Source organism: Mustela putorius, unplaced genomic scaffold (genome assembly GCF_011764305.1).
Source record: "Mustela putorius furo isolate JIRA1106 unplaced genomic scaffold, ASM1176430v1.1 tig00003942_pilon_pilon_pilon, whole genome shotgun sequence".
Lineage (NCBI taxonomy): Eukaryota > Metazoa > Chordata > Mammalia > Carnivora > Mustelidae > Mustela > Mustela putorius.
This window is the reverse complement of record NW_025422087.1, coordinates 16,962,186-16,981,886: the sequence shown is the minus strand read 5'-3', so window position 1 is coordinate 16,981,886 and position 19,701 is coordinate 16,962,186. Positions and strand designations below refer to the sequence as shown.

Here is a 19,701-nt window from a genome sequence, read left to right as displayed (position 1 = left end):
AAAATACAGCTTAGAGAGGTAAATAACTTGTCCCAGTCGTTCAGTTATATGCTAACATGCCTAGAATGCATTTATGCACTAGCATCAAACCTGAATATACTCAAAGAGAACTACGTCTGGTTTCTGCACGCAGGTCCCAAGAGCGGGCTGTGCCAGCACTGCTTCTGAGAACAGGGATTCATTTGCTCGGCTGTGGATTCTACGGGAATTAGCAATTGCTTTTCTCACGTAGGCAGCAAAAGGAGTTTCACCACCAGGGGGCAGCATGTAAAGAAATCCTACAGTTTCCTTTAAAAACAACCTCCAAAAAACTGGTAGAGAGCAAGGGGAGAATGCGGCCCGGTGGCACACCACGCCGAAGCCACATCAGTTCTGGCCCTGTCGGGATGCTGAGGGCTCCCAGGCGTCCACCGAGCAAGAATGCTCAGGAGCCTCTTGTGACAAGGCTGAGCTCCCACGTCCTGCCTGTGACAAGCCCTGACATTGATGGGAACACAGCCTTTCTGCGGGCACCGAGGAGCATCACACCGGGCCAGAGACAGAGTCCGCTTTCCACCCTCCGAGAGGGGCAGGGTGGGCGTGACGTCAGAACCCGGGCCGCCGGGGGCGTGGTCACGCACGGGGGGCGGGGCTTCCCCTCGGGTACTGACGTAAGACTGCGTGAATCTGCAGGAAGCCACAGCACCGAGCGTTCTCGCTCCGCCTCACCTTAACCACTTCCAGCTCCTCCCTGCTGGCGGCCTGCTGGGTCTCCAGTCTGGTACTTAACTGGGAACAGATCTGAAGGAAAGAAAAGAGTGTCTTTATTAGGAAGCAGAACAGCTCTGATGTGCACATCACTGTGTAACCACTCACGGGTGGCTCTGGCTTCTCCGAGGCCAGAAGATAACCTTGCGAAAGAACCGCCCCGCAAATTCAGTCCACACACAGCGGAAAGCCTGAGAGTGTTCTCCACGCGGAAAGTGTATTTTCATTTGAATTAGTAGAAGAGCACATGGGGTGTTTTGATTTCTTTCTGTCACGAGACTTTGTGGCTATTTCCAGTGAATTCCTGTCCTCTTTTGGAATCAATCTACAGAATCTCTGCTGGGGATCCACTTTGTGCAAAATTCCATTCTGGAAATGGGATGAGAAGAATTCTGGACCAGAAACTTCTCTGGTGCACTGTCACAGGGAAGAGTCTCTGTTTTCAATGACCTCAAGTTTCCTCTAAAAGTGGCAGAGAGGATGGATAAAACAGAGTTAAAATGCCCAGAAAATAATAAAGACTAAAATTCTGATCAAATGGTTTGGCAATATGGTGTGAAATGACAAGCGTGAGGTCCAGCTCTAGTTCTTTCCAGCACTGTGTCCTTGGGCGCATTCACTAACCTTTCTAAGCTTCAGTTCCCTCATAAATACAAATCGCTGTGCTGTGATAATCAATGGGGGGAAAAATGTATGCAAGGGATTCAATATGGCACATGGCCTATAAGAAGTGCTCATTAAAGAAAATCTCATTATTGATTCTGAAATAAGGTGCTAACACCAAGTACTAGGGGTAGGTAGAAATACGTGCTTTCAAAGCTAACACCAACCAACCAAACGAACGAAACTATTTGCTTTAAAAAAAAATTCTAGATGTTCCAATTCCCTAAGTGACATATGAATCTTTGTTTTGAAAAAAACAGAATTAAAAAAGTTAGGGGAGGGTGCCTGGATGGCTCAGTGGGTTAAGCCGCTGCCTTCGGCTCAGGTCATGATCTCAGGGTCCTGGGATCGAGTCCCGCATCGGGCTCTCTGCTCAGCAGGGAGCCTGCTTCCCTCTCTCTCTCTCTCTGTCTGCCTCTCTGTCTACTGTGATCTCTCTCTGTCAAATAAATAAATAAAATCTTTAAAAAAAAAAAAGTTAGGGGATGTCAAATTTTTAAATACAATCTGAACTAAAAATATAAAAAAGCTACCTCTATGACAAAACAGGCATTTTTTTAAAAAAAAAAAAAAAGATTTTTATTTATGAGAGAGAGAGAGAGCCTGATGTGGGGCTTGATCCCAGAACCTGGAGATCATGACCTGAGCTGAAGGCAGACCCTTAAACAACTGTGCCACCCAGGCACCCATGGGATTTTTTTTTCAATGTCTGTTTTGAAGGCATCTGCCCTCGTCTCAGGTCATGATCCCCAGAGTCCTGGGATAGAGTCCTTAGATAGTTGAATAGTTGACTCCCCTCACCCCCTTCAGGCTCCAGGCTCAGTGGGAAGTCTGTATCTCCCTCCTCCCTCCCCCTCCTCATGCTCTCTTTCTCTCTCTCTCTAATAAATAATTTTTTTTAAAAGGCTCTAGAGACCAGGGCCTGCTTGTGGAGTTGTTTCCAATTTCTCCAGATCCAAGCCTGGAAATAATGAATAGGACTGTATTAGCTGATGTGAAAAAGAAGCAATCTCCCTAATAATTTTGGCAAACCATATATCCTTTCAAGTAACCCTGAAGATTCCAAAATAAAGCCAATCATAGCCAATTCCAACTATAGAATGCATTTGGATTAAGTTTTATATCCTAATTATCTTCAGACAGATGGGTCTGTTGCCTTTTACATTACTGACAGTGCCTGCCAGATAATATTCAAGAACAGTCGCAAGGACTACTATTTTGAAGAGTGCTGCATATGGCGGCCACCCATGGCCTAATGTGGTGATGAAAAAAAACAAAACCCATGTGCAGTGATGGCAAGTTCCACGGCACCTGGTCTTTACTGTTCCTTGGACTGGTTAATGTCTCATCATCCCTCTCCTAGTCTCCAAATTGAAAATCTCGGGATCACCATCAGTCTTTTCCCTTGTCCAGCAAAAAAATGACTATATTTTGCGTCTTCCTCTTCTCCATTTTCATTACTACTTATTTTAGTTTAAAGCTATTTTCTCACCTGGACTCTGTGGCTAGCCTCTTACTGTCTGTATCTTTGCCAGTGGGTCTCTCCACTTGGTTCCATGTTTCTTACTAGGATAGATCGATGCCAACAACATGTCCCTGATTATGCCACTTTCTTGCTCAAACATTCCTGCTGTAAACAGAATAAAATCCAAATTCCTCTGCCTAACCCAAAGCCCTTCTTTGAACTGGAACCTAACTCATCTTTGCTTCTTTTTCTGTCCCTGAAACTCTTGACAAACAAAACTATTTCTGTTCACTTATCTACCTCCATGCCTTTGCATGGGCTGTTCCTCTGCTCCCTACTCCTATCCCCCTTCACTGACTCCACATACGCAAATCACCCCTCCTCCAGGAAGGGTTTCATTTCCCATAGGCAGTAAGTTCCCTTTCTTCTTATCTGTGCACAAGTGTTATCTCCCCATTACAAAATCAGCTTCTGAAGGAGAGAAATTGAATTAATTCATCTTTTACTCCCCCAAAGAATCAAGCCTCTCAGCTAGCAGGTATTAAATAAACACATATTGATTATCAGCAAAGAGAGTATCAGCTCTGAAGCCTTATTTCTAAGTAATCTTCCACGAAGGAGAAAAATCCTTCTGAAAAGATGTTCATAATATATGAAGTGCATCAGCTGCAAAAATTAGCACAAACAATATAAATGACATTTTTATTTATACAGCAACAATATATATTCAGTATATTACAGTAACTATTTCTGGTTGGCAAGGTTAAGTGGGGGGGGTGTGTTTGGAACACAAATTTTATTCATAAGCAGCACATTTTTAAAAAGAATACCAATCTGACTTCAAACTCCTACATGAGGCAGGGGATCCCAGGGACATTCTTAGGATAAGCAGGTGACATTCAGTCCCTCGAGGAACCCATTCAAGGGTTTCTCAGCAATGCGGAGTCCTTGCCGTGTCCCAGCATGGGCAGCAGAGACAAGACGATACTACACAGGCTGGCACGAGGGTTTTCTGGGAGCACTCGGGTGATGGGGCCTGGAATATCCTCAAGGGAAGCAAGCCCTCCACTAAGTGATCAAACGGTCCCCAAAGAAGGCTTCCCGCTAGCCTTGGCCATTGCTGGGTAAGGCCACACAGCCACATGGGAAAAGGAGCTCCCGCATTCTATACTGTGACAGCGAAGGACACACCGATTCCCTGGGTACTGTTTTTTGCTACAATCACTAAACTTTAGTCCTTGGCAAAGAGGCAAAGTGTTACTCCTGAGGTCTACTGGAAATGCGCTTCTGAGGAGCGCAGAGACAGGATCCCAGTGGTAATGATCAACCTTCCTGTTCCTCAGAATCTATCAAACATTGTAAGCAGTCAACAAATCATTTTGCTCAGTGACACCTCCCGCCTTATCAGCAAGCACATCCAACCGCTGTTTATTTCGGAGGAGAAAGGAGGTCACCAAATTTAATGAAAGCACGGCAATCACTGTTTTGGGAACTCTGAAGACAAAAATACTGTTTTCCCCCTCAAAGAAAAACAATTCAAATAATCACTTTTATAGCAATCCAAAGCCCAGTGGCTCGTTACCTGCTTATACTCGGCAATGATAGCTGTGGTCTTTTTTATCTCATACTCAGCCTTCTCCAGCTGTTTCCGGAAGACTTCTTTTAGCTAGGGAGACAGAGGAGGAGAAACACCAAGCCTCAGTTAAAAACCTAATGGATTGCCGTGAACACCTATACTCATGTCGGCCTGATTCGGTCAAGGCCAATGTTAACAACTACAGCTACATAAACTTTCCTCACTGAAGCTGTAGTCAAGCTTGAAAGCCTGATCATCTTCGGAGATGCAGACATCTTCCTCTCCTGTAACATATAAGACATATGGAGCAGCCCCATTACAAAACTGCTTATCCTTACCACTCACTTTATAAATATGTTGTGAAATACGTTTCCTTTCAGAAGCTATCTTCTTTTTCAAGACTTTATTTTTTTTTAAGATTTTATTTATTTATTTGACAGACAGAGGTCACAAGTAGGCAGAGAGGCAGGCAGAGAGAGTGGGGGGAAGCAGGCTCCCCGCTGAGCAGAGAGCCCGATGCGGGGCTTGATCCCAGGACCCTGAGATCATGACCTGAGCCAAAAGCAGAAGCTCAACCCACTGAGCCACCCAGGCACCCTAGACTTTGTTTTAAGGAATCTCTACACGCAATGTGGGGCTTGCACTCACAACCCCAAGATTGACAGTCACATGCTGCCCCCATCTGAGCCAGCCAGGAACCCGAAGCTATCTTCATTCTTATGAAAGCCTAAAACAAAACTAAATACCCAGGCAATGTTGTGTGTACTCTTACTGCTATATAATCAATGACCGCAGAGGCATTTTAGGGCCTCCCATTCATTGCCTCTACTGTCATGGCTGGTAACTCTCTGAAGGTGGGAACAGGAAGCTTTGGAGACAGGAGTCAGAAAAAGTTGCAGGAAGGTAAGAGGTTTGGAGGTCAGGAGATTCAGGGGCTGAGGAATGACTTTAGAAGGATCCGGCGCGACCAGTAAGGCAGGTCCTTGCTACAGTCATGGAAATGCCAAACCAAGAACGCTGAACTGAAAAACACGCTTATTTCTGGAGTCCAGCAACGTGGAATGCTAGGTATCAAGGAAGGTAGGACAGCTCCAGGCCCACCAGATGAGAAAAGAACTCAGCTCCTCCACGTTGTTGACCAAACAAACACAATACAGCTCTGGTTACTCTTTTAAGTACATAATCAGAATAAATTAAATTCTGCTTTGCAGCATTGCAAACTAGCTGTATTTGCTAACTCACAAATGACTGCGATTTATAATCAGACTCCTTATTATTGAGGTTTTCCAAATTCCTTCATATTTGCCATGTTCTTAAATTCTAAAAGCAATGTATAGGTTATATTGATTCAAAGTTGGTCATTTATATTGGTCTCTACTCTCTAGATTCCATAATTAAAGGACAGAAATCACAATATTCTGCCCTCCCATGATAAGGTGCCATAGACTTCAGGACAAACTTAGAAAGCAGAGAGGCTCTGGGCAAGTGTCACCTAATTTCTCTAAACCATGGTTTCTTTATCTGGCAAAGAGAATAATCCCTATCTCGCAAAGGTACCATAATGATTAAAACAGGATATATGTACATATACAAACACGTGTGTGCCCCCCACACACACATACTGGGAGGGAAGAAGCATGGGTTAAATTAATTAATTTGCTAATAGCTTCATTCTTTACCTAAAGTACTGAATCAGCCCCAAAAGGCAAGAGATAAAAACAAGCCAAAAACAAAAAAACAAACAAACAAACAAAAAAACCACAAACCCATCAAAGACCTGGCTCAAACTGGATAATCAGCTCCTTAAAAATTTTGACTATGCCAAAAAAAAAAAAAAAAATCTTGGCCCACACTAAATGCCCAGAATCATTTCATCATTTTCCAATTAAAAAAAAAAAAAATCAGGGGCGCCTGGGTGGCTCAGTGGGTTGGGCCTCTGCCTTCGGCTCGGTTCATGATCTCAGGGTCCTGGGTTCAAGTCCCATATTGGGCTCTTTGCTCGGCGGGGAGCCTGCTTCCCCCCCTCTCTCTCTCTCTGCCTGCCTCTCTGCCTACTCGTGATCTCTCTCTGTCAAATAAATAAATAAAATCTTAAAAAAAAAAATCATGGAACACTTTTTATCAATCCTGGAAGGTGCTAAATGATACATCCCTTCATTACTAACTTTGGTGGACTTTTTTCAGCTTGGCTACAGGTCTTTGAAATGCTTTGCGTTCTATTTTATATTTAGTATTTTTGATGTCTTGGAATGAAACTCATTAAAATAAATGAGTGCATCATGCCTGGCTGGGACTGGCAGAGGCGAGACCGTTGGTGAGGTGGTCCGCTCTTCCCCAGGAAGGCTAGAAGGCGGGCAGGCTCGACTCCTTGAGTAGAAGGCCCCTCCTGTCTCTTGGCTCGGAGGACTTGGCCAAGCCATGGTCTCCCAGCCGCTTAGCCTGGAGGGAGCGAACTTCAAAGCCTGGTTCCCAAAGGGGTTTCTCCTTCCCCTGGGGAATAAGGGTTGAGCGCTCTGCCAGGAACGCAGGTGCTCCTTCTAAGGCAGGAATTAGGGACAGAGCAGGACTGACAGCACCTCCCAACCTCCCGGACATCTCTGCACGCTTCCCCCTCCCCATGCCCTCATACTGCTTGATGTAAACGAGCTTGGAGACAGGACACAAACTCTGCAAACTCTGCAGGTTTGTCCAAGTCCAAGCTCTTGGATCTAAGTCCAAGTTGCTAAACTTAGAGGAAACTTCACACTCTCGCTAGACATCTGAGTAAAGGCAAATTCCTAAAACCTGTTTAAGGGAAGAAATCAGTTCTTGCCTCCACTTCGAACACCCTTCAGACAAAATGCGGAGACCCAACGCTATTCGCATGTCCTGCTTCAACATCACCCTTGACTTAGAGTAAGTTTAATTTTACTTCTTGCTTAGAGTGTTAATCAACTCCTCATGCCAACACCCATGGGTGAAGAAAAGCACCCCCCCCCCCCCCCCCCCGCCCCGCCCCGATGCCTCTCACCTGGGCCGTCTCTTCCTCTTGCTTCCTCTTCTCTTCCTCAGTCTCTACCAGCCTCTGTTTGGTCAGGAGGAGCTCCTTATTCAGCACATCTGCCTTGTCTTCTGCCTGCACGTCGGAGCACACGGCAATCATAAGGAAGGCGAAGAACGAATGTGTGTGGATACTCTCTCCAAACCTAATCTCTAGTTATGATGGCCTCACGACCAAAAGCCATGTTCCCCCTCCTAGCTCACCCAGGGGACGGCTGCTTTCATGGAAGGCCAACTTCCTAGTAGGCACGTGGCACACATCATCTCTGATTCTCACAACAGCAATGATTTTACTGACAATGGCAGTGAAGTCTGGAGAGATCGAACAACACGACTGGGGCAGACATGGAATAGGAGAGGCGTGAGCTGAGTTCAGACATGAATGACATCAAAGTGCATGCTCTTTTCTAAATGCTTTTTACGTATTTTCAGTCACTCTGAGACTGTATAGATGGCTAGGATGAAGGGGTGGAGCCGTATACAGAAGCTTCTAGCTATTAGTGCCCGGGGGTGGGGGGTGCGGATTCAGAGAGAGACAGGCTGATCCGTGGTCAACAGTATGTGAGAAAAGAAAAAGACCAGCAGAGGTAAAATGGCTCACGAAGGGACGCACACAGGACCGTGAGTAGAGCAAGGAGAAATTAAGACCAAAAACCCATGACAGAGATAGCCTTCGGGAAAACTGATCTATATAAACCAGGCACCCGATCAGAAAAGGCCGCGTTTCTGGAATGTCTGAGCAGAGCTCAGAGCGAATACTCTGGTCTTAAAGCGGATACAGAGTCCAATTAACCAGGAAAGCACCGTGCGTTTATTTAACTAGTCAACACATGCCTACTGCACACCCTAGACCTTTACCTCTCTCTGTAGGTCTCAGCGTCAAGTTCACATCTGCAGTGGAGTGAGCCCTGAGCTCTGTCCCACTCACCCTGACCTAAATCAGCTACTCACCTCCATCTAAATGAGTTCCTCTGCCTATATCTCTCCTATTTCCCTCGACAGCACTGAGCCCAATCTCTACTGACAAATCACACGTGGGGGTTTCTCTGTCTTGCCCATTAGACTTGCTCATCCCCATCTCCCCAGCACCAAGGCCAGTACCAAGTGGGGCGGGGACTCCCCAGGTACTTGGTGAATGAATGGAGGTGACTCTCCAATCACTGCCCAGGGGGCACTGTGTGGGGGGGAGGTGGCACAGGGCCATAGAATGAGCTCAGCAAAGAAAACCACAGACACAGAGTACAGACAGCTATTCGAAGAAGCTATCCTTGGCCAACAACAGCGAAACATTATCCAGAGAATCGTAAAAACTGGCCAGGTGGCCATGCATGTATTTTGCCCCATCTCCCACTCGTCCCGAAGGCCGGGCCAGCACAGTCTGCCAGGCCTGGCAGAGAAGCAGCACTCCAGCCTCTCTGTCCAGGCTCATAGTTCCCAGTGTCCCACACTCTGATGGTCACAGCTCTGTTTTCAGATAATTTGCAACTATGCTCTACTGAAGGTAAAAAAGTCCCTCTTAAAAAGACTCTAAAATTTGCTCTGATAGATTTGAAGGGGGAAACTACATAGCAAAAGTATATCCTGAAACTAGAGGTGGGCAAGATATCTGTGCAAGTTATGTTTTCATAAATTGTATATGATATCTGGTGCAGATTACAGACACTCGAAACAGCAAATTTGAGAGCCAGTCAGATGACTGCAGTCAGAGCAGTCCCCAGAGAGGCCCCAGACTCTCTGAGGGAGGGTCAGAGAGAGAATCAAGAACAGCAACACAGATCACTTCAGTGTTCTTAAAAATCGAACCAAATCTAGGTCCCCACAACTTCAGCCCACGGGTTCAAGTTCTACCTCAGACTATGTAAGTAACAGCCCTCCTGATAAAGAAGAGCACAATTTAACGTCCTCTTCAGCAGCCCCCGCATTTTCCAGTTTGTGAAGAGAAGAGTCCTTCCTCTTCATGACACTCTGAAGTGAATGTTTTCTAAATCTGGCTTCTTAAAGAGATTCATCCCAAATTTTTAGCCTTTTGTAAATTTCTGCTATCAGGACATTTAAGCTTCTTAAATTGTGCATCACACCTAGACATTCTACTTTATAGTTTTGGAACACTAAAGGAGTGCTTCCAACATCTGCAGAAATTGCTGGGGGTCCCATGTGGGAGGAGCATCAGAATTTTCCAGAAGTGTCCTCCAGAGTCTCTCCTCTATGTTAAACAGTGGAGTTAGAATGATTCTACAGCTCATCAAGATAGGATCACATCTGAAAAAACTTGGTTCTCCTAGGAACAGTCTTCTGGGTCTTTGGACAACCAATTTCTAGGCCTCATTTAATTAGAAATCATCTTTCATGTTAAATGAATCTCTAGGGATGTACTACTGAACAGATAGATACTCATATTCTTCAAATTCAAACTATAAAATCTTTACCATAATTTGTTAAGATCACTGTCATTATTAATTCTAATCACTTATGAACATCTTTTTTTTTTTTTTTTTTGACAGATAGAGATCACAAGTAGGCAGAGAGGCAGCCAGAGAGAGAGAGAGAGGAGGAAGCAGGCTCCCTGCTGAGCAGAGAGCCCGATGCGGGACTCGATCCCAGGACCCTGAGATCATGACCTGAGCTGAAGGCAGTGGCTTAACCCACTGAGCCACCCAGGCGCCCCTGAACATCTTTTTTTAAGATTTATTTATTTATTTGAGAGAGACAGAGAAAGAGCAGGGGGAGGGGCAGAGGGAGAAAGAGAATCTGACGCAGACTCCGCACTGAGCATGGAGCCCAATGTGGGGCTCAGTCTCAGGACCTTGACATCACGACCTGAGCCAAAATCAAGAGTCAGCCGCCCAACTGACCAAGCCACCCAGGTGTCTCGCAGTTACCAACATTTTATAATGTTTTATATATATATATATTTAAGATTTTATTTATTTGACAAGGGAGAGCAAGAGAGACAGCGTAAGCAGCTAGAGTGGCAGGCAGAGGGAGAAGCGGACTCCCTGACAAGCAGAGAGTCCCATGTGGGACTTGATCCCAGGACCCCAGGATCAAGACCCAAGCCAAAGACAGATGCTTAACCAATTGAGCCACCCAGGCCCTCCCTTAAATGCCTTATTGATGTGGCGACTTCTAAGTGCTACCTAAGGTTCATACGACATACACAGGAGGGGAAAAAGCACTGCCATCTGTGATTTAATCATAAATTAACGGATGACCTGATCGAAAGCTTCAGCGCTCACAGCAGGGATGAGGCTCTCTCAGAAATGATGTCTCAAAGAACTAGTCAAGCCAAGGGAGCCTGGGTGGCTCAGATGGCTGAGCGTCTGGCTGCGTTTGGCTCAGGTCATGACCCCAGGGTCCTGGGATCCAGCCCCGCATCGGGCTCCCCGCTTGGTGCAGAGCATTAATTGTCAAATAAATAAATAAAAATCTCAAAAAATAAACCAACAAAAAACTGGTCAAGCCAGTTGTTCAATTTAAAACAAAACAAAAGACTTTACCACTCATCACATGGAGCCCCTGCTCTAACACAGAACTCGCTCTGGTCGGAAGGATGAGCAACGGTGTCTCTTCTATTCCTTCCTTGCAAACAAGAAAGGAACAGAAAGGGTTGAGGCAGCTCGCTACAGAAACCGAAATGGAGATATTGTATCTTTTTACATTGTTAATCACGGGAGAAGTCCTTATTCTGAGCCTGAGGGAGGGCACGTTGTCAAAACAGAAGGCTGTGTCAAAGAGAAAAATTTAGAGCCCAGAAGCCCAAAGCCAGCACTAAAGGGACAAGGGTGGGGGATAATTTGTTTTTAAAGAGTACTTAATTACCTAATTAGCGCTTGTTTGTTTACATCTTGTCTGGAATACAAGCTGCTTTCATGTTTGTTTTATGTTTGTCCAAGTCTGGCTACTTTAATGAAGAGATGTGATTTTGAAAAAGTAGCAACGGAAAAGTAGGAGGTGAACGGGGTGGAGGTGGGCAGAGCCAGCACTTTCCGTAGGCGGTGGGTGCCCTTCCGGCCAGGCTGGGGGACAGGACACCGAAAGGGCACGGACAGCTGTTGGACAGGGAAGTAAGCCCCGCTCAGGCAGAAACTGCAGAGTCAGATGTTTGGAGATGTGCATGAAATAGCAATTTTTATCCTTTTACCTAGATGACAAGCTTCAAAAGGCAAGGGCCAGGTCTTCCTTACTCTTTTAAAAGAAGAGGTATAAAGGAAGGAAATTAAGAGAAAGAGGGAAAAAATGAAAGAATGAAGGAATCTTTTCTTCAGGGACTAGCAACTAGAATCTACACAAGCCATCTACCCAGATACCCAACAGTCAGTTATTTTGGGACTATGCATGCAGCAGTCTTTCCAGGCTGATCCACAAGATGGACTTTCTCGGTGGTGCAACATTTTTTAAAATAATATATTATTTTTCTGATTTTTAATAAGGTATAATGCATATTATTCCTAACCCAAAGGCTGTTAAGAATTTAAGGTCTTCTTATGAAAGATAAAATAATTGAAAAAATGCAAAAGATGAATTTAAAAGTTAGATTGACTCTCATCACCCAGAGTATCTAGAACTAGTATTCTGATGGATTTCCTTGTAGGCTTTTTTCCTTTTGAGGTATATTTCAGCTTCTTTCCTAACACGATGGCCCTCTGTCAGCCAAACTCCTTGAAATTTAGATGCAAGCATTATATACAGAGAAATTTATAAGGTTTTATAATATTGTAACATTATCTTCCCATTGTTTTTAAAAAACAATTCCCAAAAGACATTTACTTTCATTCTCCCCTTCTATTGGACCTATACATTATTTCTACTTTTTATTTTTCTGAATGACACAGTAGTAAACCATCTTGTACACATCCACTGACCAGATTTCTATTTTTGTTAGAATAGCTTTCCGAGTCAGAATCTATATGCCATTTTCCTCATTTATTAAATGTAAGATTAAAAAAACACCTGCTTGGTGGAGTCATTAGCAAGATTAAATGAGATAACGCTTACAGAATTGCTGAATATAGTCCTTGGTGTGTTGTAGGTGGTCAGTAGACATCTCATCTCATTACTTTTTAATCCTTTTAAAGGCCTGATAGATAACACCAAACACACTTCCTGCGCCACTTTCAACCTACGACTCTCTCTCTCTAATGAATTTCACCACATCTCCACGGAGTCCCCCTGCTTAAAACTCTTTCTCATTTAGTTATCCATCTTCAGAAAACTATTAATGGATAAAAGATTTGAAAGAACAAAATCACATGTGCGGCCTTTGGGGGAGCCTGTATGAAAACAGGAAATTTCATTACAGTACTGACTCACCAGCGTAATGTCATTAACACAAAAATGTACCAGCTAAGGTCAGACTGGTCCTGGTCCTGATGGACTGGACGCCCTCTGTCTTCTTTGGCTCTCTCCTAGTCACACGTCTCTCACACCCCTTCTAATAACTTCCAAGCAGCCCAGCTGAATGGTTTCGTGGGGAGAAGGGTCACACTCCCCACCCCTAGACCCCCAACCAGGCTGCTTTTCGACCTTCCACATCCTGTGTCCCACAAAGCAGTTTCTGTCTTAATTTCAAACTCTATTCACTGTGAATTCCTTCAGCCGCCCCTTGTCCCCTTTAGCACTATTTTCCTTAATAGTCGCTTAATCCCTATCTTACTGTGATCGAAACTTTTGAGCTGCAAAACCAGCCATTTATATGGGGGGAAGGAGTAGTGCCAGAGACCATTTTTCAGCATTTAAAAAAATTTCTCTAAACATTTAATCATATTTCTATTACTGGACATTGTGTTTGAAATATTGTCAATGAGAAGTTAGCGTACAGGTAATTTTTTTTTTTTTAACAGATTCAACAGTGTTAAGTCTCAGTCTTTCTGACCCTGACACCACTGGTGGGGAACAGTCACTTCTGAAGTCAGAAAAGAGAGTTAATTTTAAACCCGCCCAAGACTCCTTCCATATTGCCAAGTATCTTTTAAAACACCAGAGACAGAAAACAAGAAGTCCTAAAGCTGTCAGTATTGCTGGAAAGAACCAGGCAAGTTGAACAATTTAAGGTCCTCCTAGAAACAGCTACCATGTATGGAACACATTGTGTTGACACGTTTCACCTTATTTTACCTACAGGCAGGTTAAGAACCACGCAGGGTCGTGCGGTGAGCAGACCGCGATGCCGGGATTCACACCTAGCATCTTGGCCCTCAGCCATCACAAAGTGTGTCTCTCCACTAATACCCGTATCTCCATGTACATACTTCTTATAAAGTCCTCACGTTCACTGGAGATGAGAACTCTTCTTGGAACAAAAAGTAAAGTGCCTTCCAATGCTGGCGTAGCACTGGTATAGTCTTGATGACTGATATTCCCAGGTAATTATACTGGCAGCCCTCAGCTTAGGAAAAGTACAGATGAAGAGAAGAGACACCAAAGAAGTTTAGAGTTATAAAAAAAACAGCATCACACATGCTGTTTGGAGAGGACCCCAACCCTTCTCAAAGGCTGCTGCTTCCACCCTCTCCAATTAGCTCACGCTGTCCCCTCCCACCTCTTGGCCTGTACATTCAGCCAACCAGCAGCCAACTCAGCGTCGGGTAGCCCTGACGGGATCTCAGTGAGAGCAGCTCGATCCTCACCCCTGAGGAGGTCGTCACGGTTGGACTTCAACCCAGCAAACGACAGGTTTACCTGATCCAAGTCATTTCGCAGAGCAATCTTGCTGGTGACTAGTTCATGGGCAAGGTCATCGTTCTCCTGTTCCAGCCTCATGCTGGCCTCCTGTAGTCTCCGGTTCTCCCTCTGCAGGAAAAGAGCAACAGCCAGAGGGAGGGGCGTTAGTGACCAGACACACTAGCAGAAACGAACGGGACTGGCGAGGGAAAACAGGCAACGACAACAGAGTGAACTTTGGAAGGTGTTAAGAAGGAGGAGGCGCGAGTGGCACAGGAAGGCAGGATTGCTGTCCAGGAAACAACAGTGAGTTAAGCCAGCAGTGCAGGTGCGGCGGTATACCTGGTAACGGTTACAACTGTCCCTGACAGGCTACACGGTAAAGGCTGCATTATTTAAAAAGTGCCACAAAAGGCAGAATTTCCAACACCTCCCCAATCCTGTGACGTTTCATAGAGACCCAGAACACAGACACTGGCCAGCCTCTGTTTGAAACATGCACAATAATCTGACCCTTAACCTCAAGAGAAACTGCACGACGCAGGTGGTGTCAAATGCGGGGAAACCACTAGACGTTTCTTCACATTGTTTTCCCTGTATCACAGTTCACATTAATTGAATATATTCAGTTATTAGCACTAAATGAAGAAACATGGGTTCTGGACTTTTGCTATCAACTGACATTTCATCCTTGGTGTAGAAATACGGTGCAGAATACTGTGCAGAAATACTTCTCTGAACACGGATGTTTGTACCGGTAAGAGCAAGAGTCCATATGACAATGGCTCTAAATGTTTGTGGGAGTGCTTTGAAAAACTTCTCAACTTTAAAACTTCAAAAGACTCTTGGTAAAAGAAATTACTGAGTTATTTTTTTCCCTCTTGAGTTTCCAGGAAAAAATCTGAAACAAAGTCCTATGATGAAAGAGCCAAGTCACATTCTTACGAAGGAAGGAGGAAGGTCTCCCCTGAACTAAACTTTATGAACTGTGGACACGCGCCATCTATTTTCAGAAGAGCAAGTCACGGTCTTTCATTCCAAAGTATCAAAAGCACTTTTTTTTTTTTTTTTTTTGCTACTGTTAACAGTTATAGGAGATTCAAAGAGAGCTGACAGGAAAGACTTCAATGTGATGAAATCTTCCTGTTTTTCAGATTTATACTCCTAACAGTGTTTTCTGCAAGGGTAGTAGAAACTCAGAGCAGTGGTGCACGACCAGAAGACAAATCTATGCCCAGGAAGAGAGCGTGTCATTGCATCACATGGGGCGAAAGGACATTTACCTTCTACAGAACAACCTGGGATTGGTTATATGGAAAAAAGAAAGCCCCATTTCTTTTCTCTTTTTTTTTTCTTAAAGAAGGGCTAAGACACCAGTGGTAAGGGCAGAGCCTAAGGCTTTCATGGGGTGGAGAATCCCCCAATCGGGCCAGCAGAGAAGCTGAAGGATGAACCTGCGCTTTGATTAGAACCACCCAACAGAGTCAATTTCTGTCTTCTCTTTTAGAAGACGAAGACTGGGACAGTTGGGGAATGCCCAAACATTTCTGAAAAAGAAATCTACTGAAGAAGATAAAAACAGTCCCAAATCTCTTAAATGCTTTTAAGTAAATTCATGATAGAATTCCATGCAGTGTTACAATATGTAATGATCCAAGAAATGCTTAGGAAATGCATAGAAAAGAAAAAAAGACGAGGAACTCGAAAGTCTCATTTTTGTAACAACATAAATAACATTAATTGTAGGTGCTGGATTAATTTTATTGTTGTCTTTGTGCTTTAAAAATGCTTCCAAGGGGCACCAGGGTGGCTCAGTGGGCTAAAGCCTCTGCCTTCAGCTCAGGTCATGATCTCAGGGTCCTGGGATCGAGTCCCACATCGGGCTCTCTGCTCAGCAGGGAGCCTCTTTCCTTCCTCTCTCTCTGCCTGCCTCTCTGCCTACTTGTGATCTCTGTCCCTGTCAAATAAATAAATAAAATCTTTAAAAAAAAAAATTAAAAAATGCTTCTAAGTTTTCAACAGTGAATACAGAATAGAATGTTATCTAAAAAAATTTAAAAACACTCAGAATTTCAATTCCATTGGAAGGATAAAATGCCAGAATGAGAATTTTTTTCAAGTTCACTCCTGTTAGAAGCTCATATTCTACCTGAAACCAGACTGGATCTTCATTTTTAACCAAAATATGATCTAAAGTATGGCCTTGCCAGGAATCCTTTCCCAAGATATTCCTGAAAAGACCGTGAATGTATTTGTAGGGGCACATTGCACTCATCCAGTTCTGTCTGTCCACTCCTTCTACAGAAGTCCTAACCTCCACAGAGGTCCTAACCTCCCACAGAAGTAGCATAAAAGTTGTCATGAAAATACAAGCAGAAAAGCAGCCGGCGCCTTCACGGCGGTCTTTCCATCTTTGCTGAAGCAATCCAAATTCTAGCAGGGGCACGAGACTTAGTCTTTTGCTCTGGTACATCTAATGACTACTCCTTTTTGTGGAAACAACTTCCCTACTTGTTGAAAACTCAGAATTACAAAAAAAAAAAAAAAAAAAAAAAAAAAGTTCCAGAAACTTTTCCCATCCACTTCCTCCTTGCCAGGAAGGAGCGGCAATGCCCAGCACCATTTCACCGGGACACAGCACACCCAGGTGGCTGCTCAGCAGAGAAGCGATTGTTCTCACCTCCAGGAGACCCTTCCCAAGAGCCCCTGGTGACAGGACCCCAGGCCCTACTCCTGAGTCAGGGTCTGAGTCCTCCCAACAACTGTACTTACATGACTTCAAGATGCAGAGTCCCCTCAATGCTTGCTGATGTTACAGTCATTTCACCCAAGTGACAATGTTGCAGCTCAGGTTTTTCAGGTGACAGTGACACAAGCTTACAAGGGAGTTAAGATAACCCGCACACAAAGTCACACATGGAAAAGTGCTTCGTTGCAAGTACGTTATGGATGGCACCAGGCGGCTCCTTCCCTCCTGATCCAAGACCAACCCTCGGTGGGTGACGTTAAATAAGTCAGAGGGGGGAGCTCAGCTTAGTGCTGATGGACACATGCCGTCACTACGCCTGTTGCAACTGGAACCCTTCCCTATGGACACGCAGCCAAGGGGGGAGAGGGGGGACAGGGGAAGATCTGGGAGAAACCGTAAGTGTCTAAGCGTCCCTAAAAAGCTAAATGGCCTCAGGGGTGCCCCTACCGGCTTGGCTTTAGCAAAAAGCTTCGGTTGGGTGTGTACGCAGCAAGCAGCACAGGGCGAGTGTGACTCCTCTGCTTTGCACTCACAGACATGTGGGCAAGCAAGCTGTGGGGCCGAAAATGCAGTATCGTCCTCCAAAGTCTGAACCTGGGGCGGGAGGCGTCCTCAGCAGTCCTCCCAGCCCCTGAGCGGGCCAGCGAGGCACCGCCACCCACCGGGGCAGGGGTCCCTGCCAATGAACCTGCCCACAGTCACCAAGGGTTCAAGTGAGGTGTCTTCCTGGGTGATCTTTTCCAGCCTCTCCCAAGGAGCCCACACTGCTCCCCCGCCCCTCCCTGGAACTGACTGATGCAAGGAAAAGCTTTATACTAGAACGGAGAAAAAGGTTCCACGTGGATGGGCTTCGTTCATTCTGAAAGGTCAGCAAGGGCTGCCTGCCCGAGTGCGCCTGGGGGTCAGCCCGTCAGCCTGTCCATGCAGAGGCAGCTGCGTGCCACAGTGTGCACAGAAGCAGATGTGCCCAGCTGCTTTGAGCCTATCAACATCACAGGCAGCCGGCTTCCCGCTCCTCTCCGGAGAGAGACGGCAGGAGACCCCGCTTCCATAACCCTGGAAACGCACACTGCCCTGTTCGGCCCATCCTCCACCCTCCAACAACGGACACCATCCCAGCAAAAAGCAGATGACAACTTGCCTCGTTAGTTCCCTGCCCCCCTCCCCAGCATAAGAGCTGCACGGCTGGCTGCCGGAAGAGTTTGGTTAGTAACTTTGGGGAGGAGGATACTGCATTTTGCAGACAGACAGACGCCGGTATCACAGACATACACAGATAAATAACTTACCTCCTCAAAAGTCATAGACCAACTACCGTTTTCAATCATAGGTACAAAAGACAATTGAAAAAAAAAAAGAATATCCAATGAAATTGCACACCTACTAATACAGTTATGAAATGGCAATAACAGAAGCAGACACTTGTTAACGCTGTCATTTACTCTAAGTTCTCTGTCTGCAAACATTCGCTGGAAGAAAGTACACTTGAGGCAGCCAGTGGGCAAGTCTCAACCCAGCCAGACTAAGATTCAAACTCCTCCCCTGCACCCTGCCCTTCGCAGTCCGTGTGATGGCTGGAAGATGCTGTCTGCGGGACTATGGACAACTTGGGTGTGAGTTGTTTACACTGTGTTATTTCAGCCGGGTGGAAGGAACTTCCTCCTATGACAAGGTCGGAAACGTTGCAAAATAGTTCATTTTCGGGCAACAGACTGAAGTTGCTGGGTCAGGGGAATGCTTCCAGCTGTCCTGTGAGTCTGAGGGCTGGAATGTGGGTGAAGCAGCACAAGAGACGGTGAACGTCATTAATTCCGTGATGAGAAGCCCGAGCAACGGGAACCGGCATTCGGAAGAAAATAAACGAAGCCTTACAGGAAAAAATGATGGGAAATGAGGCAGCTTCGTAAACTCTAGCTCAGTATTTGGGGTGTGTCATCTGCTACTATAATGAATTCTTGGCACATGGTTTTAAAGTCATTTAAGGGTCAGGAGAAAATGTTTTCCTAAAAGACCCAGTGCAATTTTATTAGCAAAAACACACTCAACTCTCCCATGCTTTCGTTTGGGTAATTCTTTCAAGAGTTGATAATTAGGGCGCCTGGGTGGCTCAGTGGTTAAGCCGCTGCCTTTGGCTCAGGTCATGATCTCGCTCAGGGTCCTGGGATCGAGTCCCGCATCGGGCTCTCTGCTCAGCAGGGAGCCTGCTTCCTCCTCTCTCTCACTCTGCCTGTCTCTCTGCCTACTTGTGATTTCTCTCTGTCAAATAAATAAATAAAATCTTTAAAAAAAAAAAAAGTTGATAATTAGCATCATCAGATTTTAGCAAACAGTTTTTTTGACATTCAAAGGCAAATGCCTACAGATTTAATGTTTAAATGTTTAAATGTCTACATTCTTTGCAAATGAAGGTTTGAGAGAGAAAATCTGGATACTTGAAACATTTTATGCTCTTCCTTTACCCAATGTATCCAGTTTGATCTTTCTGGTAGAAATTTAAAAAAATTGAAATGTCAAACTAAAAACAAAATCTTGTTGGTAATAAGTAACTGGCAGTTGGCAAACCAGACTACAGTTCTCCTAGCATTTAAAAAACAGTCTTTGGTTATTTCCTAGCACTGGGGTCAACAAGCTTTAAATGTAAATGGCCAGACACAAAGTATTTTAGGCTTTGCAGGCATATGATCTTTGTTGAGATTACTCAAACTCTGCCACTGTTGTGCAAAAGCAGTCCTAGACAGCTGATAAGTAAACAATGGGTGTGGCTGTGTTCCAATAAAACTTTATTCACAAAACCAGGCAGCG

General features: G+C 44.9%; 1 protein-coding gene across 10 annotated transcripts in view; it reads right to left on the bottom strand.

Annotated features, from left to right (window-relative positions):
* The window catches only part of RABGAP1L (RAB GTPase activating protein 1 like), a 778,147-nt gene that overhangs the window by 10,100 nt on the left and 748,346 nt on the right, over window positions 1-19,701 (bottom strand). For 9 of the 10 annotated variants that reach the window (XM_013061129.2, XM_013061130.2, XM_004761946.3 and 6 more), the window contains 4 exons: window positions 14,169-14,279; window positions 7,462-7,566; window positions 4,458-4,541; window positions 709-780 (listed from right to left, as the gene is read on the bottom strand). In XM_013061129.2, coding sequence (XP_012916583.2) covers window positions 709-780; window positions 4,458-4,541; window positions 7,462-7,566; window positions 14,169-14,279 — 372 coding nt within the window. Of the gene's footprint in view, window positions 1-708; window positions 781-4,457; window positions 4,542-7,461; window positions 7,567-14,168; window positions 14,280-18,188; window positions 19,035-19,701 lie in introns of those variants that run through there. The other variant, XM_004761953.3, reaches the window with a different exon arrangement.